Source organism: Rhododendron vialii, chromosome 4a (assembly GCF_030253575.1).
Source record: "Rhododendron vialii isolate Sample 1 chromosome 4a, ASM3025357v1".
Lineage (NCBI taxonomy): Eukaryota > Viridiplantae > Streptophyta > Magnoliopsida > Ericales > Ericaceae > Rhododendron > Rhododendron vialii.
In genome coordinates this window covers 1,837,410-1,860,729 of record NC_080560.1, presented here as the reverse complement: position 1 = coordinate 1,860,729, position 23,320 = coordinate 1,837,410, and the positions used below count along the sequence as shown (strand labels likewise).

Below are 23,320 nucleotides of genomic sequence, written 5' to 3'. Positions count from 1 at the left end.
ATGTACCAATCCATATTTGATCAACAAGATCTTCAGCAAGGTATATCTAATCGACAGGTTCTAGCACTCGAACAGTCTCGATCAAGAAATAAATTCGAAATGAGTTTGAAATTTACCAAGGATCGAGCTATTTGTAACCACAAATTTTTTATACATACAGTCTCGATCAAGAAATAAATTCGAAATGAGTTTGAAATTTACCAAGGATCGAGCTATTTGTAACCACAAATTTTTTATACATAGTCTGTTGTAAGTCTAACCCACAAATCTTAACTACAACCTAAAAAATTTCTCCAAACTTCCAAAATTGTTCCTGCATTCCAAAAACGACTTTTCCCCCAAAATGGAACCCTCTCCTCTGCACCACCACCAAATCCTCCGTAACCACCACCGTGGTTGGACTGTACCCACCTTGCCCTCCATTTTAAACTCACGGCGATGTCACCACCACCACCACCGTTTTGCCCTTCTCCGTCTCTCCCCGTTGCCCTCTTCTTTGTCCGTCTGTTCACCACCACCACACCAGACAACACCACCACCACGCACCGACAACCACGACCGCCAGTCAGCTCCAACTACCACAGTCACCGCCATCACCAATAACATACTACTTGCCCAAAAAAAAAAAGATGAACTCCAATCGGACATTCAGTCCCAAAAATCGCTACCAAAATCGGAAATTAACTTCTGAAAATATTTACAAAATTCAGATACTAATATCCGAACACTCTATGCGTCATTTCTTTTTTTTTTTCTCGTTAAAAACGCAGATTCCGAATACATAATGCTTCGTATAACGCATTTTGCAAATGCGTGACTGGTTTTGCAGCGTCTGTCTCCCACCAGATTACCCACCTTCACACAAATCAAAAAATTCTCATCATGGCCGACAATCTACTCTACTCTGTAGACATCGCTGCCACAAATCCCACCGCCACAAAGCTTGTTCTCCCTACTGCGGAAGAACAACCAGAGAATTGGGTACAAGTTTACGACTCCTGAGAATGAGAAATGGAATGGGTTGGGGAGGAGGAGGTGACTATGGTGGGAGGAGATGGCTGGTGATGAAGACAAGAATTGCCAAACACAAAATCCAAGCAGCCGACAAAGAGGATTGACCTGAATTAAATCACGAAACGTGAAATGACGAAATTAATTCGAATAAAAATTGAGGTTTTGCATATCTAAAATGTGAGGCTAGAATGAAGAAAATTGACGGTCGTTTGTGGCTAAAGGTGTGGTGAGATATAACATGGAGAGAGAGAGAGAATGAGGACGACGACCTGTTAGAGATGATCTTCCTCAACTTGGGCGAATGGGCGGGACGACGTCAACCGGGGTTTTCTTGACACCTCGCGTCTTCAACGCTTGAGGTCTTCAAAACGACGTCGGTCGAATTTCCCATATACTTCTTATCTTCAACCTGCAAAGTCTTTCAAACCTAATAAAGGGAACTGATTTTCGCGCTCCAAGATTTACTGCAGGTGCTCCATTTTTTGTTTTTATACTGTGATGTTGCTTGCAACATCAGTGTATATTTTGTTATATTTTGTTTTTACACTGTGATGTTGCTGGCAACATCACAGTGTAAAAACAAAAAATGGAGCGCCTGCAGTAAATCTTGGAGCGCGAATATCAATTCCCCTAATAAATTTCAAATTTCGAACTCATTCTGAGTTTATTTCTTGATCGAAAGTGTTCAAGTGATAGATAGATCTTGTCAAGAAGATAAAACTTAGATATCATGTTGTTGAGATGTCAGTTGCTACATGATCGGAGATGATTTTGGCGAATATTTTTTTAAGAAAATAGATTTGGCTGTACTCGATAAAATCTATCTCGCATCTTGAACATGAGAGGTAAATTGAAACGGCGTCGCAATTATTGAAAGCTCTCATTTTAGGAACTACGACAACTAATTGGTAAATTGCAAACTCATTTCGGATTTATTTCTTGATCGAGACTGTTCAAGTGTTAGAGCCTATCAATTAGATAAAGCTTGTTGATATCGATGGCAGAGTGGTTGATGTTGAGATCACCTCTTCGCTTCACGGGGAGCTTTTAGCTGTTCGTATTGCTTGTGGGATGGTCAAAACTATGGGTCTGAGTGGTGTTACCATTGAATCAGACAACCAAACAGCCATCAAATTGAGTGTTTCTGAGCTTGTTCCCCCTTGGGAAGTAATGGCAGTGGTTTGGGATATCCGAAAGCTTTGCCAAGAGGAAGGGATAAACTGTGCTTGGTGCAAACGAGAGGCGAATGGTTTGGCCCATGAAATAGCTTCTGAAGCTCTTAGGGGTGTACTGCCCGTTAATTGGGTGTCTTTCCCATCCTCCTGTTTAGTTTCTATTGTAACCAGGGATAGTTCCCTTCTGTAATCCCTCGGAAAGTTTTGATTATCAAAAAAAAATATATATATATTAGATAAAGCTTGTTGAAGATCATATTGATTGCATATGGATTGTTCCATAATCGGGGATAATTTGTGTGATTTTATTTTTATAAAAATAGATTTGGCCACACTTGATCAAACCCACTTTATACAGTAAAACTACGGAATAAATCCACTCCGACGAGAGAGAGAGAGAGAATGCGGTGGTTGGTTTGTCAGCAGACGGAAGGAAGGAATTGATGGGATTGGTCTCTCACTGCCATAACAACTAACTAACAGGTCTCTTCTAATCTTATACTACTAGCTTTCATTGTTCTTTCGCAATATTATTGACATGGAAAAGCATCGTGGTGGGAATTTGATTTCTGAGAACAAAATGTTAGGGAAATACATTATGGGTGTTATTGATAAAAACCCAGGCAGAGCGAAAGAAACAAAGAGTAAATTTCTCAACCAATTTATTATTGAGGATTGAAGTTTTGAATCTTATTTGCAGTTTTGTGGGATGTGATAGTCAATTTGGGCGACAAAAACAAATTTAATGTATAAAGAGTCCACTTCCACTTTGTGCTTTTGCTTTGGCAGCCAAAACTTCTATGTATGGAATAGTACATTCCAGTAGATAGCTCATCCAATGAGTTAAATCAGTTAGTACATTAAGGTACCTTCAGATGTCTTTCTATTTTATCTTTCTTAACTTGAATTGAGCCCCGAAAAGTGTTTTTACTTGATGTTATATTTCGGTTTCGATGGTATTTGTATTAGCTTGAGCATTCCCTAGTTCTGTTTTTAATTTAGGAGCTAGTGAAGTGTAATACCGGGGACGAATTCTACAAGAGCCCGAAACTCAAGTTATGTGGGTATCTTCAAACTTTCAGTTACGTGCTCCTGATGCTGTTGGTTAACAAGCCTGACGATACGAATATGGATGAGAATTTTCTGTTGCTGATATATTCTATGATTGAGCAGTGCAGGATATGTTTTTCGGCTATTTCTGCTCCTTTTCCAAACGATTTTCCTTGGTTCAGGAATCAAGCCTGGTCCTGAGGTCTGGACTATGTTTGTAAGCTTTGTTGTGGCTGGGGTGCTGCTGATTTTCTTCTTCTTCTTCTTCTTCTTCTTCTTCTTCCAGTTTCTGCAGTTTTGGAGCTGAAGATGATGGTGATGCTGTCTTTCTCATGCTGGAGCTTCAGTTTTCCTTGACCCTCTCATGTTTATAAATATTATTTTTAAGTGTTGGTGTAGGCCTTCTCCATTTTAAAGAATTGCCTTGACCCTCTCATGTTTATAAACGCAGGGTTCGAATGTGATGCAGGGTTCGAACGTGATGGCAAGTAGCAGCAGATTACTATACCAGTCATATGTGTACCCAAAAAGCTGCTTTATTAGTCTGCCCAACAACTGAGAGCAGACTTATCCCCAAGGTTTCTAATCCTGAATGCCTATCTCAATACAGACCTATTAGTCTTTGTAACCTAAGCATGAGGATTATGTGTAAAGTTCTGGCTAATCGCTTAAAGCTTATCTTGAGCAAGTTGATCACCCCCAATCAATCAGCTTTTATTCCTGGGAGGATGATTCAAGACAATGTCATAGTAGCTCATGAGGCCTTCCATTTCTTCAAGATTCATAAAAGGGGAAGGCGACAGGCAGCGGCTGTGGCTCTCAAGCTGGATTTCAACAAAGCGTATGACCGTGTGCAGTGGGATTTCCTAAGAGAGGTCACGATCAGAATGGGTTTCCATCTTCAGTTTGGATAACATGCTCATGTGTAACATGATAACATCTAAACAACAATTGTCTTCAAATTTAGTTTGGATCCATACTTGTATTCTTGTATTACGCCAAAGATCACCTACAATCGACATATTAATTCAATGGATGTGTGATGTCATCGATGGCCGTTACAAGAGAATTAAGTGGTAAAGAGAAACTCGGTCATTCAATTATCTCTCGTGCAATATAGAGCACATTAGTGTCACGTCCGATCCGTTACAAATATTTGCGTTGGTTGCAGTTGTCAATGCCGTCGCGAGCACGTGTACATCGACGTGACAACTGTCTTCAAATTTTGTTATACCGGAGATTACATGCAACCGAGAAATTTAATGGTACTATCTTTATTCAATGACAAAAAAAGGGAAAAAAATACGAGAAAATTATCGATGGATATACAACGACATCATCTTTTGGAAGAAAGAAAAAATCGAATGGCAAATAGAAACTCAACTCGCCCCTTAAATTATCTCTCGTGCTTTATAAGAGCGTGTAGCATCATGTTCGTCATTAGAACTGTGTTTCTTGCACTTGTGGAATGTTTAACATGCGCATGTGTAACATCTAAACAACAATTGTCTTCAAATTTAGTTTGGATCCATACTTTGTATCAGGCCGAAAGATCACCTACAATCGAGATATTAATTCAATGGATGTGTGACGTCATCAATGGCCGTTACAAGAGAATTAAGTGGGAAAGAGAAACTCGGTCCTTCAATTATCTCTCCGCGCGATATAGAGCACATTAGTGTCACGTCCGTTACCAATATTGCGTTGGTTGCAGTTGTGAACGCCATAGCGCGTGCACGTGTACATCGACTCGACAACTGTCTTCAAATTTTGTTAATACCGGAGATTACCTGCAATCGAGAAATTTAATGGTACTATCTTTTTTCAAGGACAAAAAAGGAAAAGAAAAAAAAAAATCAATGGGTGTGACGTTATCAAAAGGTCTGTTACAAGATGCAGTGAATGAGAAACTCACTCTCATTTGAATGTCATTCTTCTTTTACTTAGCTAGTGGTAATGTTAATGACATGACAACTGTTTTCAAATTTAGTTTTATTCCTCTTCAAGTATGATCTTGATAATATAAATTCCTTTCCATTATACAGTGGATTACATGCAATAAAAAAAATTAAACGGCAATATCGTCATTTTCAAAGGAAAAAAGAGAGGAGAAAAGCTCATAATAGAATTTATGGGAAATTACGGCACATGACGTATTTTGATAATTAATACCCGTCAATGACATATTGAGAACATTTGTTAATGCTGAAAATGTCTTTAGCGGATATTAATTATCAAAACACGTCATTGGCTGTTATTTTTTTCCCTAGATTTATCACGCCATCAATGACCGTTACAAAGAAAATCAACAAGCAAAAAGAAACTTGCTCCATTAGTTGTCTCTCACACTATATAAGAGCGCGTAATGTCACATTCGCTGCATTTCTTAAGCTTGTGGAACGTCAACGCCCACAGTTGTACATCGACACAATAACTTTCTTCAAATTCATATGTATTTCTTGTGACGGTTTAATTTCAATAATGCTCTTTTAGAATGCAAACAATCAAGAAATTAATATATACGTCATCAACAACGGTTACAAAAGAAAATCGAATGGCAAAAGAAACTCGATTCCTTAATTATCTCTCACACTGCATAAGCGTGCGTAATGTCACGTCTGCTGCATTTCTTACGCTTGTGAACTGTTAACGTGCACACGTGACAAAAATTATCTCTCACGCCATATAAGAGCGCGTAATGTCACGCACAGCGTTAATGAGCACGCATGTACATAGACATGTCCACTGCATTTCTTACGTTTGTGAACCGTTAACGCACACACATGACAAAAATTATCTCTCACACGTTATATAAGAGCGCGTAATGTCACGTCCGCTGCATTTCTTACGCTTGTAGAACGTTAACGCGCACGCGTGTACATAAACACAACTGTCTTTCAAATTTTGGTCCTATTGGAGCCTTGGTTTTCTATATAACTTGGCCCCTGCGCCCTCTCTCTCTCTATAAAAAGAAATCTGTGGGGAAGTGAGAAGAAAATCTGTGGGGAAGTGAGAGAAAGAGAGAGAGAGAGAGTGCGTGAGAGACAGGGGAGCCGGCAATGGTTACTGTGCCCCAATCTCCTTCCTCAAACACACCCTACACCGGTGCCGGCTCGTCGGCTACGAACGGCGGCGGAGCTCCGGCGAACATGGCACGGAAAATGGAATCGGCGGAGCAGTTGGTGCTGGATCTCAGCAACCCTGATCTTCGAGAGAATGCTCTTCTCGAGCTCTCCAAGGTATGTGTGTGTGTGTTTTTCGTTCATTTCTTTGTATATTCTTGTCAATTGATCATTTTGTATTACTGTCGAGATGTTCTTTTTTTTGTCAAATTTTCTCTGTTGTCCGTTTCAATTTTTCTCTCCTTTGATTAAGAAGAAATTGGAAAGTGAAAATGAGAGAGTGGAGTGAAAAGAAAATTTATTTTGTTCTCATTTGATTAAAATGATTTTTTTTTTCTAAGAATCTTGCGAGATAATGTTTGTAGTTACCCGCAGCATGCACATGGATTGGAAAAACTATGGACAAAATGGGAAGGGTTTGACAACATTTTATTTGCTAAGGTGAAGAAATTATGGACAAAGTGTGTTTTTTTCTTTTTCTTTCTTGCATTTTCCATCATTTTCACTCTAATCAAGCGGACCCTAGAGTTTTTTTTTCCATAGATGTGTGTGGAACAAGAAAGTATAGCATTTGTTTCAATTTGGCTGTTAATAGATTCTCACATGCAATAGGCGAAATGTTTGAGCTAGCAAGCGATTCTGTTTCTGAGGAAGTTATTGAAAATATCAAAGTGAATCGGAGAAGGCAGGACTATGGGCTGAAATTTTGTTTGATTCCCAAAGAAAACAAGCTAAAGATTGCTTCTGCTGAGATGGGTACTCGTTTTTAAGATCAGTTCTTTTTTACTGTGTTTTTAGATCTGCTTGTTTGGGCAAAAAGGTAGAATTCGAATTTTTTTGGGTGATGGAAATAGTTTGAGGGACATGCAGTTGCACGGGTGTGTAAGACTGTTAATGACTCGCAGAAATGGTGAATTTTGATTGGTACTTGTTTTTAGATCAGCTTGTTTGGGCGAAAGCATAGAATTTGAACTTTTTGGGTAACTGAAATAGTTTGAGGGACATGCAGGTACATTGGTGTGTAAGACGTTAATGACTTGTAAAAATAGTGATTTTTGGTCGTTATGATCAGAGGGGTTGCATTCTTAGATTTTTTTGAACAAGGCAGGTAATGCCTGAAAGAGCTATGCTTAATGGGTTACGGCATAGAGTGTTTTTTATGCTTTCGTGTACGGGGTTCCTCATGGCAAATGATTTGAGTTTACAACCCCTGAATGGGAGAGGGGTCTATTTCTAGGTTTAAAAAGGCCAAGCATTGTAACTTGAGTAATAGGTGTCAATGCAATTTGTTTCTTAAGCTGCAGTCGCCATGTGATGTGACCGATCAACTCAACTTTTAGAAGGGAAAACGAATTGAAAACCTGCCAGAGGTCATCATTATTTGATTTGGTCCATGACAAGTCCAATAGCAAGAATTAACTCAGTGACCGTGGAGGTCTATCTTTATGTGTCAATGGGTTTGGTCTTGTTTTTGTCGAACCCATGAGTTGGCTTTTTTATCTGGGGAAATCCCCTTGGATAGTATTGCTGCTCTCTTACCAGTATATCTATTAAATGTCCAGTTGTTTTTGTTTTTATTTCTAGAAGAGAGAGCTATTTCAAGATTTGGCTCCGTTAATGTGGAACTCTTTTGGTACTGTTGCTGCACTCTTACAGGTATTCTCCATGCTTTGGAATGATATTATTCATCTTATTCCTCCCCTCAACTAATGTTTGATGCAAAATCGTCCTAATTGTAGGCTATCTGCTTGTTCTTTGCAGCAAGTATCTTGTTTTTTCTTAGATTTTCATTTGTCTAGTACAGATAGATAGCATCCTTTATGTAGCTTTCCCTGTAGGAGAGGGTGGATGTTCCTGCTTAATGCAACATACTGCACAAAACGATGTTTCTTTTCTTGAACATAAAGCCATAGCACATCTAGTTGCTCAGACTAACCACCACATTTATCCAAAAGTGGGCACAGTATGTACAAGCTTCATGACTGATTGGCAAGCCTCCCGAAGAGCCCACATTTGAAAGTTAGACTGATAATGTTCCAGTAACCCGAAACACAAAGACACGTACACGGTTCCTTGTCAAGTTCATTTACTGGTTGAATACAATTTAACGAGTTGTAACCACACAAAAAATTTGCAATTTAACGAGTGCTTGGTATACTAGGAATGAAATAAGGTGAAAAATTTAACAAATTCACAAGACTCAGATTTTCATCATATGGTAGTCGCTCAACAAAATTTAGAGGAGATACAGAGATCTGTAAATAAATCGGCTGCAAAGGAAGATATCCATATGATGATAGACAGTCTTTAAAGAATCCCAGGAGTTTTGAGCTCATAAATTGTCACAAAGCTTGCATTATTGACTCAGTGGATGGAAACTTGAAATGGTATGGTGATAGTGGAGCAAGAACATGGGAGTTTAATAATCCAGTTTATTTTTAGGAAACTGCAAGGAAGTGGAAGGACGGAACCCAAATCATAGTTTCATGACTGTAAAATGAAAAATAATGAAGTTGTCGTTATATTCTCAAGATGAATTACGGACTCGAGGATTGCAGTCCAGATTCGAATGTGTTCGACAAGTTTGTGTAAACCTTTTGATCAGTCTTTTTGGTCCTAACGGGAACACTTCATGCTAGCTCGATGGCATCTATAAATGATGCTCCGCTTAGTGATGTGTTTGTGATTTGTTTCTATGAACTGTCTAAATACTATCATATTCTTCTATGTATAATTAGTGCAAGAATTCGTCATTATTTGCAGGAGATAGTTTCCATATACCCTGTTTTATCACCACCTAACCTTACCCCAGCACAGTCTAACCGAGTCTGCAATGCGCTTGCCCTCCTTCAGGTATATAACATTCATTTCTCTTAGTCTTGCTCCATCACTCCTGTTACATTCTTCTTTTGGTTTTCATTAAGTTGTAATCAGGGGAAGGGAGAAATCATCGCAATTTTTGCCACTAAGTCTGGTAGAGCTGTGTGGGGTTTCCTTGGCAGATAATTTTCCCCCACGAGGAGGGGACAATTAAGTCACATATTTTCCTAACAACTTAAGAAAAGGGCTCAACTGTATATATCAATTTATCCAACACAATTTGTCAGGTGCAACCCCTTCTTGCACGTAGAGATGCAAACATCTGTGAATATAGAGAAGCACATAATGCAATTAGCAGTTGCAGGTGAATCTTGAATTCAGTTTTGGGTGTAAAGGATCGTGGTTTACTAACATACAGTTATATTTTCTCGCCATTGTTAATCATTGGGTGTTCATTGGCTTATTACAAAATTTTGAGGGCTCAAATAGAAAAGTGGAAAGGAAGATGATATTGAAAACTTGAGTAAGGTTTGAGGGTCAAGGTCATAAGTATCCTTAACTTTTTCCTTCATAAATGGGATTATTCACTAATGTATTATGTTCATCGTATATTGTTTTGTAGTGTGTGGCCTCTCACCCGGACACAAGAATGCTGTTCCTCAATGGTAATTTTCTAGGATTTTCTCAACACTAAAAGTTTTTTTTAATCTTTAAGGAATTCTATTTGTCAAAATGTAGTTTATGGGAATCGAATGCGTAACTTCAGTACTACCAGCCTTTTGTTGGTGTATAATGGTTTCTTTTTACTGATGATTAGTGTTGGAAAGTAAAGTCATATGAAAGCAGTGTAATGTATGAAGGGAGAACACTGTTTTGGTTTTCCCCACTTTTCTGAGTGATGCTAGTATGCTACTCTTTCAACTTTTATTCTGATCTGACTGTCCGTGTATGAGATCCTAGGGAATAGCTTGCTGATAATTTATTTCACTTGAATTAAAATTGTTTTCGCTGAAGATTCAGTAATGTCATCAAACCACACAGCCTGCCAACTGTCAGCTTCTCTACAGTGGGGTTACCATCTTAGGCGTATAAAGTTACCATCTTAGGAGGATAAAAGAAAAAGTTTCGGGCCAAGAAGGTAAAACTATTGCTTTAGCACTGAATAAGCAAAAAGTGTGGTGTTCTAGTTAATATTTAGTTCTGCTACCGCAACAGAGATCTACTTCTACTTTGCCGTTGTCAGTACATTCATGAATGCCTACATTCACACCTGTCTCTCCTTTTTGAGGTTTATGTCACACTTTGTTACCATGCTAGGTGCTTCCGCCACTTTGTTCGATTGTAGCACTGTTGTGGTTATGATGTATCAAGAGGACCCCATCCCCTCTCCCCTGTCCCTCTTTTGCCTCATGTGTGACTTGCTAATACATGATTAGACTGTATTAATGATCACGTGTGTCAGTTCTTTTTTTTTATACATGTCTTCTATTCAGTAATATTTTTTTATGAATGCTTGGATATATATCTTGGGAGTTTATGTTTTACCTTTTGGCCTTTGAACTCAAAAGAGTTCCTCCTCAGAATGCTTTCTGGTAGAATAAGAATCATAAGATGAATAGTTCTTTCTTTCCATGGCTTGGTCTTGATGCATATATTTGCAGAAGTCTCTTTTAGATACAGTGACACTGTCCTAACCAATGGCTTCTCCTTTGCAGCACATATCCCCTTATATCTTTACCCTTTCCTCAACACCACAAGCAAATCAAGGCCGTTTGAGTACTTGAGGCTTACTTCCTTGGGCGTTATTGGTGCTTTGGTGAAGGTGCTTTGTTCTTCTGATATTGCTTTTTATGAGTCATACACATGCATGCTCCTTTGTGTATATAAATGTGAAACATTATGATCATTGGAAGTGTCAATCAAGTGCATAAACATCGTGAATACCTATCCTTTTGCAAGAACTTCCTATGCAGATTTCAACTTGTTACCTAGGCAGTAGGGATGATATTGAAAGAGAGGTGATAGGAATAAGTAATCACAATGTATTTCATGTTTCTGAAATTCTAGGGTCTGGTAAGTTGACGAAAGCTCGCAGGAGATGCACGGAGATGATCATGTTTCTTGAACGTGCCACTTCTAGCTAGCCTACAATTAAACTGATTCATATGCTGTGGAACTTAAAAATTTGACTTGATTTCTTATTGTCAGTTCGGTATCTACACTAATGGAGATTGTTTTTGGAACACTAGGTGACCTAGCATCGACAACCCATGGGCTTTTCTGACTGCTTTCTGTCCTCTCATTTTTATTTTGCCGAAAACAATTGAAAAACATAAGATAGAGAACAACAATCTGGTGTTTCCTGAAAAGTGGTTCATTTTAACAGAGTTTCTTGAAGACATTTCTGAGATCAACAAACCAAACACATTGCAATTTTGTTTTCTGCTTTCTAACTCTGAGGACAGAACTCTTTTAAATAGCTGAAAGCTCTTGGTTGAATTACTAATTATATATATTTTTTGATTTGCAATATATTATGATGTCAGAACAACCTTGTTTTTCTATTCCAGGTTGATGATACAGAGGTTATCAGTTTCCTTCTATCAACAGAAATAATTCCCCTGTGCCTGAGGACAATGGAGATGGGAAGTGAACTATCGAAAACAGTTAAGTGCCACTCGTGAATCCTTTTTTAACTTCTCATTTTAGCCAATGTCCCAGTAACTTCAATGCATCTATTTCACTACAACCACATTATCAGCTAGAGAAAAGCCTAAAGGGGATACTTGATTCTTTTTGCTTTCTACTCATCAAATTCTTCTTTGGATACCTACTCATCAAATTCCTCTTTGGATACTAACTTTCAATATTTATTACTTTCTCACTTTCCTTAGTCAAAGGTGTTCTATATGTACTTTTATCGTTCTTCCTATCATATTTGTGGCACATCTGGGCTGAGATAAGTATGTTGTAGGTTCCCTGGATGTAATTCTAATACATTTTGGAGTCTGGAGGCATTAACGAACATGTAATATTGGTCCAACATTGATTACCTGAAAATTGAAATATGCTTGTCCGGATTGATAAAATGTGAATCCAAGATGGGAAAGCGGGTTCCAGCAATAGATACTATAGCTGTTTGCTGTTCCCAACGTACTGGTATTGGGCGATGCCTGGCTTGGTAGAGGCTGTTAGACAATGTCCTAGAGTAGCCATTTTGGATTTCAGACTAGATTTATTGTTTTGCTAACCTTTGGCAATATGCACAAAGTGGCTGCTCTCAGAATACCACTGAAACAGTGGCCCCCCTATACTTGTTTTGCTGCGGAACCATGCCCACTAATCAAAGCCAAATGATTGGGGACAACATGTGTTCTGTCTGTCATTGTTTTGTTAATTCTGTGTTTAGATGAACCATATTTAGGCAAAGGTGTGATTTGTTGAGCCAAATACAAGTCAGTGGGCTAAGTTCACACATTGGCTCCTAATTTTTTGCTACAGATGAGTTGTTGCCCATGGTACCTTCGATACTGGAATATCACTGTTTCCAATTTGGTTCCTTTTTAGCTCACATAACACCTTTTCATCTAATGTTCATCAAAGTGTTTTTTAACTCGCCTAATAGACTTTGAGGTCCATGTGAGTCTGATCAAATTTATGCTGGCAGGTTGCAACGTTTATTGTTCAAAAGATCTTATTGGACGATGTTGGCCTGGACTACATATGCACCACAGCAGAGCGGTTTTTTGCAGTAGGTCGAGTTTTGGGGAATATGGTTGCAGCACTTGCTGAACAACCCTCATCACGCCTGCTGAAGCATATTATTCGTTGTTATCTTCGACTATCGGATAATTCAAGGTTAGTTTGGATACAAAAGCTATTGAAATCGTAGTTCAATAAAGATGTCCATTGGCCCTTCCTTTCCACGTTACTTGTGGTAGGAAGAATATTCACATATGTACATATGTGATGATTGTCTTTGTGATGCAGGGCGTGTGATGCACTTAGAAGTTGTCTGCCAGACATGCTAAGGGATGCCACCTTTAGTGCATGCCTTCGTGTAAGTAATGTTTAAAATTTTGATGCTTTGATTTTCTTACATCCAATAGTCCTCAAGTTCTTGTTCTTGTTCTTGATATTCACTGTTGTTCTATGGTTTTCATTTCATTTTAAACAAACTTGATGTTTATTGTTGCACTGTAGACACTTTATTTTAGAGTTTATGCTAGTCTGTACCATTCGTTGTAAATTTACTCCCATTTGTGCTGCAAATGAGCATTCTTTGTCCACAATGGCAATAATTGGTGTAGTTTTGGTTTATAGGTCGGAATGTCATGGCTTAGTTAATAGTCTAGTTTGATCGTCAGTTTAACATAGTACTAGTCACTGCTGTTTGACCAATAGTGGTTGGTATCATCGCCTGTGGAGAATAGATTGTGAGATTCATAAGGCTATGTTTGGATAAAGTATTTTGGGTGTGTACAGTGAAGGAAGAGATGAAGTAGAATTTTTTTATTTTCCTTCTGTATCATTTTCACCCACCCTAGGAACTACAAAATAGGAAAAAGGAAACAAATGGAAACCTAAAGTTGTGCGCTTGGGTTTACGGGAAGGATGATATTTAACACTTCAAAAAACTTGTACATGGTAGACTGTCTACTTTCAAGGGATTTTGTAGGAACCTTGCCTTTTTCCTCAATCGATATTCCTACGGATGCTCACTTTATGTTTTCCATGTTTTCAGGATGATCCAACGACGAGAAGGTGGTTGCAGCAACTGCTTCACAATGTCCAAGGGCCGCGTGGGGCGCTTCAGGCTGGGGGAGGATTTGATCATATGCTGGTGAACTAAACTGGTATGCAATGCTTTTTGGCATTGCCTCATCTGTTGTTACTTAAACAGGCAGAGAGTACTTCCAGTTCCTGTGAAGTTTCCACCCTGCCTTTCATCTATGTTAGGGTAATTATTAGTAAGTTTTTATATGCAGAAAGACTTGGGCTAATGTCACAAGAAACCCTTCTCTTGCTTCTTCTTTTTTGTTGTTTAATTTATAGCAAAGCAAACTGTTTCCTTCCTGTGTTTTTCTTTCTTTTGTGGCCTATATTGTCCACCTTATTTGTAGTTTCTAATGGATGGTGTTTAGCCTCTTATGTGCATAAAAGAATGTGAGAAGTGGTTTATATATGGAAATGCTTACTGACATAGATGTTCAAACACAGATGTATTTGCAGCCGTCCGATGTGTGATTTTCACTTGCATGGACAAATCTATGTTTGGATTTACGTCCAAATATCTTTAGCACGGCTCAAATATATCTTTAGCACGGCTCAAATATTATTGCCGGTGGAATTTGATTTCATAGATGTGGAGCATATATTATATCGCAGTTTGATTACGCTTGTCAATTTAATTTGACACTTTTTTGACAATAACTTAGCAGACTCGTGTACCCAATGACGAGCGATTGACATCCCAATGACGAGCGATTCACATCGCGGAAATGGTGCTGTGAGGTTCCAACCACAGTTCAAAACAAAACAGTGAAGTTTAAGACAACTCCTTAAACACCCTCTCAAACTTATTTTCTCCCTAACTTTTGAAGGTTCTAAAAGACATTGCTTCACCCCCCAAGTCTTGAATTTTAAATCTGGAAGGACACCACAGCAACTTGTAACTCAAAATACGGAAGAGAAATTTTTGGGTGCCAGGTGGGTATCACGTGACCGTGTCCATGTGTTGTTTGAACGGCTCATCCGGGCCGTTTAAAAGTGTGTTGGAAGGTCCAGATTGAAACCCTCTCTTTCCTCACCCCACCACTCTCTCCCGTCTTTCTCTCTCCTTTTTCTCCTTCCAAATCCGAGCTGTCCAAAATTGAAATAGACAGTCTAGACGTGTCGAGCGGACACCACGTGGTACACACCCGGCACCCAAAGTACCATATATTTACTTTTTTGGTCCCCAAAGTAAATCTGTCGTGCCATTTTGGTCTCCAATATACCAATTGCAAACATTGCATCCCAAACGTATCAATTTTGTGTTTAAATGGTCCTTAGGGCTCACGCTGTTCCTTCCCTTCGTCAAAATCAAGAGCAAGATTTGTATAGTTTTAAGGAGATTAAGAGTCGGCTTTTAAATTTTAAGGAGGAAAACTAAAAATAGGTCGTAATTGAGAGGGGTTTAATGTAATTTATCCTAAAATAAAGGGAATTGATTTCTACTATCTTTTTTTAATATCTGGACTCTCTTTTTTTGGTCTTTTAACAAAAAAATACATAATATTTTTAATATTAAAATTCAAAAAAATGGAATGTTGTTATAAAAAATGAGCGTAGAAATCAATTCTCTAAAATAAATGAGGAGTGATTTTGTCACTCTATTTTTTCTTTAAAGCCTCTTTGTGTCTATATTAAGTGATTTGCCTTGTTCTCTTTGCTATTTGAAAAGAATTTTTCAAAAGATTCTCCCTAGATTCCTCCTACTTCCAATATTTCTCTCTCTATCTCTCTCCACTTATTATTGTGAAAGAAATGGGGTGGCATTAAAGAAAAAATGAGTGGTAAAATAAATTCACATTTACTTCCAAATTTCAAGACACCGCATTGACCCCAACAACTGTCAATGCAGGAGGAAAACAGCACCGAATAATCACAGTCCTGTCTATACTCTCTCTCTCTCTCTCCCTCTCCCCCCTCCTAGGCTCCTACTTTCAAATTCTCTCTCTAAAAAACTCTTCCCCTCCTCCCCCAAAAATGTACCATCCGATCGTCCCCTACACACCGGCCATGGACTCCGCCGACGACGAGATAACCGACATTTCCGGTTCCGTCAGGGCGGTGGAAAACCTCCTCGAGTACTCGTTCAACAACAAGATGCTACTCGAGGAGGCCCTGACCCACCCTTCCTACACCGAATCGGCGTCGTACCAGCGCCTCGAGTTCCTCGGCGACGCTGCCCTGGGACTCGCCCTATCCAACGTCCTGTTCTTAGCTCACCCCGACCTCGATCCCGGCCAGCTCTCTCTTCTCCGCTCCGCTAACGTCAGTACCGAGAAGTTTGCTAGAGTCGCCGTCCGCCACGGCCTCCACCGTTACGTCCGTCACACCGCCACCGCTCTTGATGAGAAGGTAGTGGATGCATCTAAACATGCCCCGTTGATGTGCAAATTTAGTTGCGTAATTATTTATGTTGTACTACCTTCGTCCCAAATTGTTTATCTGCGGACCGAGGACTTAAAGTACGGAGTAATTTTTTTCTAAGAAAAATTCCAACTTTCTTCATAAATTAAAAGAACTTACTGATATCTAGTAGATTGTTTAAAAAGTTTTGAATTTTTCTTCAAAAATTTGACCGGACATCTGGGGACTGGGACGGAAGGGAGTATTTAATGGTATTAGTCCTGAACGAGTAGGGCTACAAACGATCGGAGCCGAGCTTTTAAGTGTTCAAGCTAGGCTCGTTCGAAGCTGGTCCAGCTAGAGCTCAAGTCGAGCCCAAGTTATCAAGTTCGAGCTCGGCTCATTTAGTAATGAGGTGTTCAAGCTCGGTTCATCTATTGGAGGAGCCTGCACAAATGAGCCGAGTCTCCTTCGTAAACGAGTTTTTTTGTCGTGTTAGCGGACCGCTCGATTCATTTGCATAGGTACTAATGATTGGGAATATAATAGTAAAAATGTGGGATTTTATTAAGAAAGAAAGTTTAGATGCAGGGGGAAGTTTGAAAGTTTTTTTATTTGGAGCAAAGGAACAAAGAGAGAGAGGGGAGAGAGGAATATAAGTTTTTATGTAATTTTTCGTGGAAAAAGAGAGAAATTGCCGTGTATCATGCACGTGCTTAGTATATATTCACATGCTTAGTGTATGATGAACTATATAGTATACAACGATAGATAGATGGATAATGAACTTTAGAATAATCAGTTAGCTAGTCTAGCCACTGAGAGTTAGGGTTCAAACCTCGTCCAAGTCCAAAAAATAAGTTATTTCTCACTAGTGAGGCTTAAATAATTTTTCAAGGCATTTCATAGCATTCATGAACTGAGCAAAAAAAAGAGTTTTACTGCCAAGTCTGCACTGTCAGCATCATACAAAATGAGCCAAGTGTGAGAGACGAAAAGTTTTCATAAGTTGTGCAATCTGCTAGTTCTCCCTCGAAGAACTCTGGTGAGCTGAGGGTCGGAGTGGCACGGTGTCCTGCTCGCCAACACTAGGTCTAAGCATTAGCAGTAGGACCTAGTTGGTTATTTCTTGAGTTGCTCTGGTTTGTGGACTTGGTACGTGGAGTCTTTCACATAGTGATTTTGTTTAGATTGCTGTCATTCTTATGATATAGAACTGGGAAGAGTCATAGGGTATATTAAATCCACTTTTTGCAATTTTCTGTATATAGTCATGTGATCTTAGTAGGTTTAATAGCACTTCCCCAATGTAAGGAAATTTAAGATTTTTTAAAGTTCTTTTCCTCGTTTCATTGTGCTTAACTTTGTAACTTTTAGGCTTGGTTTGTAGAGTTTCTCACGTAGTTGATTTTGTTTAGATTGTCTATGTGATGTAAAACTTTTAGGCTTGGTTTGTAGAGTTTTCTCACATAGTTTAAATTTTGTATGTTGTCATAGTAGGTTTAATCACACCTCCCGAATGTCAGGAAACTTAAAATTTTGAAGTTCTTGTCCGCATTCTATTGTGCTTAATTTGTAACTTCAGTTGACATTAACGTTCAAATCTTGAATTTCATTTCTTCAATTACCCAGGCCATAAAAAACTGAAACTCAAATTCAACCAGAAAATATATTCTCGTTTTGTCTCTCTCCATATGTTTAGATGTTGTTTTTCATGTGTATGTGTGTACACATGTGCTCTTTAGAGACTTAAATAATTTAGTTTAGTTTATGATGAAAAATTGGTTCTTGATTTTGTTTAGGTGAATGAATTTGCATTGGCAGTTCAAGAGGAGGAGGATACGGTTGTGCATGGAGGGGAGGTGAAAGCGCCAAAGGTTCTGGCTGACATTGTTGAGTCTGTGGCTGGGGCTGTTTATGTTGATTGTAATTTTGATCTGCGAGTTTTTTGGGAGGTGTGTTATTTTGTGACCCAAAATTTATTCTGAACCTTCATTCCTAAAATTCTGTTTTTAACAATGTAAAACAACAGAAATCTTCTTCAATTCCAGTTTATGTTAAGAATTGGACTATGCATTTTTCGGTTTAATTTATGTGGTCATCGGAATTTACACCATACCATTGTCATAATTTACGTAATCATTTAGTTTAAAGGTGATGAGCAACTACTATCTAAGATAGACTTCCCAGTTGACTAAATTCACATGAAGTTTTTTCCCAATTTTGCTGCTTTTCTGTTCTTTTTTTTCCTTGGAAGTATTGACTACTATGATCTTTTTGTTTGTTTTAGAAATTTGGAAGACTGTTGGAGCCAATTGTTGAGCCTGAAATTCTCCAGAAACAACCACAGCCAGTGACTATGCTTTATGAATTGTGCCATAAAGATGGCAGGCAAGTGGATATCAAGCACTGGAGGAAAAGAGAAAAGGACATTGCAAGCATATACGTGGGTGGGCAATTCATTGCCTCAGCATCTTCCGAAAACAAGGAAAATGCAAAGCTACATGCAGCCAGGGAAGCTTTGAAGAAGTTATGCGTGTCTGAAAAAATGGATGTTGATTGCAGCTATATCGATGGAACAACAAAGATCGATGGAGCGAAGCAGAAATTACATGAGCTTTGTGGAAAGAAAAGATGGCCAAAACCATGTTATCGGTAGGAATTTATCCTTATTGAGCTGAATTCTTATGGGTCTGTATGGTATCAATATTATGATAGTCCCAACTTCTCAATATGTCTGTCCCTTTTCACTATTGTGGACATCCTTGAAAAAATCGTCCACAATTTTTTATGTAATCTTTCTTAGATGATTTCAAACACTTTGTATAGAAGAACTAAATGTGATCGTTTGAAAGGTGGAAAAAAACTTGATTGTTTCCTGCGAAAGTAAATTATTTGTTGACTTGCTGCCAAAAAATGAAAAACAATTTGATAGAGAGGGAGTACAGTCAAGTTGCGTGCTTTATTTTGTATCATGGACTAACTAAGCTTTCCTGCTTATGTATGTGTTCCTGCTTATGCATCATAATGTTGGCTTCTTGTTTTCTTGAAAATTCTTAAGATGACCAATCCATTTCTGACCTTGTTTCGCTAAGGGAAAGGGTGCATGTAGGATAAAAAAAAATGTATCTTGATGGCTAGAAATGTGTAGGGATCAAATTCATACAATGGAAACTCATGTCTCGTTGTCTACTGGAGTTTTAGAACATCACGATCAAGGTCTAGTACAAAACATTCTAGTAGATGTAGTTCATTGCAATGTGATGAAGTGATGATTTTTCAAATATTTTCTAGAACTGAAATCAACATTTCACATATATTGGCACCCAAAATGTTGGTGACAATAGGTTCGTTATAATGTGCAAAGTTTTAGGCAAGATATAAAACACATACTGGGATTCTAGTTGTTTACGAGTTTAGCAGCCAACACTACTTCAGTTGGATTAAAATGATTGGGAGAATCTCAAGGCCGTAATAGTGGGAATAGAATGATGGACTGAGGTTTAAACTTTGAACACTGATATGATTGTTTTGGTTATTCATTTACGCCCATGGAATTACTTGAATGTGCAATATGGCTGTTGGGATGAGAAAGTCACCTCCTTCGAAAATGCAGAGCAGAGTATGGAATGGTTAAAAGGGTGTCATAGTTGGAGAGAATGCGAACAAGTGAGAACTTTGTGTTTTTCTAGTACTAAATTTTTTTCTCATAATTAGTTGATGCCGTCGTTTTCCAAGAGTTGTATGAACTGCACAAGGTTTCTATGTCGATAGTTGTCTAGATGATGGTGTACATAGTTTGGTGTGGTTTGTTCTTTGTTAGTGATTGATACCATACCAACTTTTTGGGTAACTTATTTGGTTCTCACTACTGGATACTTGATAATTTCAGCTGTTGTGACTTTGAACACGAACAGAATTGGGTTTGTGATGCTTGAAAGCTTTCGTAGGCCTGATTTTTGAAGATTTATGGCATTTGATATTACCATGAATAGCTGTAGTCCCTAACATTGCATCTGGAACTGGAAGTTTTGTTTCATTTTTAATACAAAACTCGAGGTTAGTTTTCCTCTTTTCCCCTCTTTTCCTATAGCAGTTCCTTGGGGTTCGACCATTTTGCAAAGAGTCTTATCATCAATGGGTTCTCATAAATTAAATAGACTGATGATGAGAGTAAGAGGTCTTTGACTGATATTTTATTATCTTGCCATTATGTTGCTGTTGCTGCTGCTTTTTTTTGTGACTTGTTGGTGTTCAATTGCTTGAATGTTGGGTATATCACTCTTCAGACATATCCTTGTGAAAAAGCTACCTACGTACTAAGAGCATGTTTTCCAAAACAAAGTGTAGATTCACTCAGAGTTTGAAAGAAGATGATTGGTAGGTATTCCTACGTTGTGCAGGTTTCAAATTCTGTTTTGTCGTATGACAGGTTACTTATTTGGATTAGGGGCGTTCCATTAGTTCCTAGTGTAATGACTTGGATTCGGGTTTTAGTTTTCTTTCGCGTTACATACCATTGCGCCATCTTTATGTGGCAGTCTAGCACTCTAGTATGCTTTTTTTTTTTTTTTTTGATCCGCTCTAGTATGTAATTTGTTGATCCTTATTTTTGGTTTTTTTTTTACCTGCAGAATTGTGGAAGAGTCTGGCCCTTTTCATGAGAAGAGATATGTATGTTCAGTCGAGATCAATACAGTCGACAAAGTGTTGCATGTGAAAGGAGATGAAAAGTCCAGAGTTAAAGATGCTGAAAATTCTGCTGCTTCGTGGATGATTCGGGGATTACGAGAATCGAAGTTTATATAAGTTTTCATGTTCCAAACAACTTCGAAAGGAGATGAAAAGCCGAGAGTTAAAGATGCTGAAAATTATGTGCTTCGAAAGGAGTATCTAAGTGTATTTAGGTTTTCTATGTTCTAGACTTTAACTCTGGTAAGGTTGTGGTGTGATCTTGATAGATACCATAGTCTACGCTGTAATCTTTTTACTACTTCGGATGAGACTCCATTGTCCAATCAAATGTAAATAATTATACTCCAATCAACTATGGTCTTTAGCTGTCTAATAATAATTTAGATTGGACCCATTATTATTTAGTAATTATCAGTTGGATTGCCAATTACTATGTCAAAATCCTCTTGCATTTTCTTTTTCCTCTTGCATGTTCCTGGTTTGCCTATAGAGACCCTGAAATCATAAGCACTGAACATGATCAAAATGCATGCTAATAGAGAGACTTAAATATATATCCTTTGGCTTGGTCAATTCTTCATTTGATAGAGGCATACAGCTCTATGATTTTACTGTTTCACGAGTATTAGGCCAACTGTACCGGAAGTTCGAATATCGTTTTCTGACTTTAGCCGCAAGTATGCGGGCGGTGGTTAGTAGAATGCTATATACGGAGGTCATGCTGAACTTCCCGAAATCATGGGGAACATTAAGGTTGCAAAAAAAAATCGGTGAACCGTGAAATCAGTTTAGACCGATCCGCTCCGCATCTTTTGGATTTTGTACGTGGATTAATGGTCTAGACACGTATTCAAAAATTAAAAGGAAAAATGACGGTCTAGGACGTGTTTTGATAATTATACCCATCAAGAACATGATAAGAATATTTGTTAATGATGAAAATGTCTTTGGCGGGTATTAATTATCAAAACACGTCATTGGCCGTCATTTTCCCAAATTAAAAAACCGTGAGATACGGATTAGGATTGGATTTTCATTTAAAAACCGTGGATTATCCGAATCGAACCGTGAGATATTTTAAAAAATAGAATCTGTGAACAAAATAGGATAAAAGTCATTTGTCCGGGATGAAGCATTTGGTCGATATAATCCATGAACAAAATAGGGACTGAACCGTGAGACTTTTGGTCCGGACACGGATTTCATTTTCAAAAAACCGTGACTTGCGTATTAGGATTGGATTCATAGAAATCTAATCCGATCCGGACCGTGCACAGCCCTAGGGAACATTACGGAGAATGCTTACAACATGTATGTTCAGGCACACATATACGAAGTATTTGCAATAGTTCAACGTTTGGTTTTCACATGCGGGACTCAGGTGCATGACATGGTTTTACGGTCTGGGCACATCCGTATTTGAATTTATGCCCGGATATTTGTGCCCGAAGCACTGCTCTGACATTGTTGACATCTTAGTTTTTTTTTTTTTTTTGAATTGGGAAAACGCCCAAATTATGGAGATGATGTGAGGATCAGAAAAATGCCAGACAACACGGTTTGATTCACAACAATAAAGTTCTCTATATCCCTCCCTGTCAAGATCATCTTTTTTCAAGTATTTAGGTATCGTTCCGCTAAGCAAGCACTTTGTCTTTATTAAATTTAACTTTTTTGACTGAAAAATGGTTATTTTTTAATATATTTGGATATTTTTTTATTTTTATTTTTCCGAATTACTCTCGTCTAGATGAATTAATAATTCACAAAGATTTGGCGCAAAACTAACGAACGCAATTTTTTTTGAATGAAAACAAAACCTTCAAAAAAAAAATTTCCTTTTAGCTGAATACCACCTTAAAGTTTCAAAAAGAAATTGCTTCACCCCGAAGTTTGAGTTTTTTAGAGGATTTTCGCAGAAGACACAGCAAAAGGGAAACGAGATTCGAGACAGTACCTAATCTATTCGTGTTCGATCTAGTGGAATTGCTTTTGGGTATTTTGTTCCAACCTCAAATCTTAAACCAGTAGCACTCTTGTTATCGTGTACTGATTGATGCCATCCTTCTCAACCACATTCAATGATATCTCTTCATGCCATCCTTCTCAAGAAACAGAACAAATTCGGACCGTGTGCAGAGGAGGAGTGCAAAGTTTCGTATGACGTCAAACGCCTTTTTTTGTCAAACCATCGGCAAAGAAGTTTGCTTCCCTCAAAATATGAGATACTTGAACATCCAATTTACGAGCCAAGAACATTCTGTCATTAGAAATAAGAAGAAAGAGCTACCGTAAAATACAATGTAAATTATAAACCAGCAAAGGATT

At 38.3% G+C, this 23,320-nt stretch overlaps 2 protein-coding genes across 4 annotated transcripts; both read left to right on the top strand.

Moving 5' to 3' along the window:
- Positions 1-6,201: 6,201 nt before the first annotated feature.
- Positions 6,202-14,400, top strand: LOC131323285 (uncharacterized). 3 transcript variants are annotated; one of them, XM_058354997.1, is made up of 10 exons: positions 6,204-6,240; positions 6,272-6,478; positions 7,946-8,017; positions 9,125-9,214; positions 9,804-9,846; positions 10,897-11,003; positions 11,752-11,847; positions 12,849-13,039; positions 13,172-13,241; positions 13,926-14,400. In XM_058354997.1, the coding sequence occupies exons 2-10, from the start codon at positions 6,299-6,301 to the stop codon at positions 14,031-14,033; spliced, it is 957 nt and encodes a 318-aa protein (XP_058210980.1). In that variant the 5' UTR covers positions 6,204-6,240; positions 6,272-6,298; the 3' UTR covers positions 14,034-14,400. The 3 variants fall into 3 exon arrangements, with proteins under 3 accessions (XP_058210979.1, XP_058210980.1, XP_058210981.1); XM_058354996.1 differs by having other exon boundaries at positions 6,202-6,478; XM_058354998.1 differs by lacking the exon at positions 6,204-6,240 and having other exon boundaries at positions 6,247-6,478; positions 7,949-8,017.
- A 1,389-nt stretch (positions 14,401-15,789) lies between these two features.
- On the top strand, positions 15,790-21,386 carry LOC131322672 (ribonuclease 3-like protein 2). The gene is made up of 4 exons (XM_058354082.1): positions 15,790-16,306; positions 18,100-18,252; positions 18,588-18,952; positions 20,932-21,386. Exons 1-4 carry the CDS (start codon positions 15,932-15,934, stop codon positions 21,104-21,106), a joined length of 1,068 nt encoding a protein of 355 aa, XP_058210065.1. The 5' UTR covers positions 15,790-15,931; the 3' UTR covers positions 21,107-21,386.
- Positions 21,387-23,320: the final 1,934 nt, after the last annotated feature.

What these genes read in the sequence shown, in the direction of transcription:
- LOC131322672 (XM_058354082.1), top strand. Translation starts at nt 15,932, where the DNA reads ATGTACCATCCGATCGTCCCCTACACACCGGCCATGGACTCCGCCGAC. An exon ending in ATCTGCGAGTTTTTTGGGAG is followed by an intron (nt 18,253 to 18,587) that starts GTGTGTTATTTT and finishes TGTTTGTTTTAG; the next exon opens with AAATTTGGAAGACTGTTGGA. An exon ending in TGGCCAAAACCATGTTATCG is followed by an intron (nt 18,953 to 20,931) that starts GTAGGAATTTAT and finishes TTTTACCTGCAG; the next exon opens with AATTGTGGAAGAGTCTGGCC.
- LOC131323285 (XM_058354996.1), top strand. Translation starts at nt 6,299, where the DNA reads ATGGTTACTGTGCCCCAATCTCCTTCCTCAAACACACCCTACACCGGT. An exon ending in AAGAATGCTGTTCCTCAATG is followed by an intron (nt 9,847 to 10,896) that starts GTAATTTTCTAG and finishes TCTCCTTTGCAG; the next exon opens with CACATATCCCCTTATATCTT. An exon ending in CGACTATCGGATAATTCAAG is followed by an intron (nt 13,040 to 13,171) that starts GTTAGTTTGGAT and finishes TTTGTGATGCAG; the next exon opens with GGCGTGTGATGCACTTAGAA.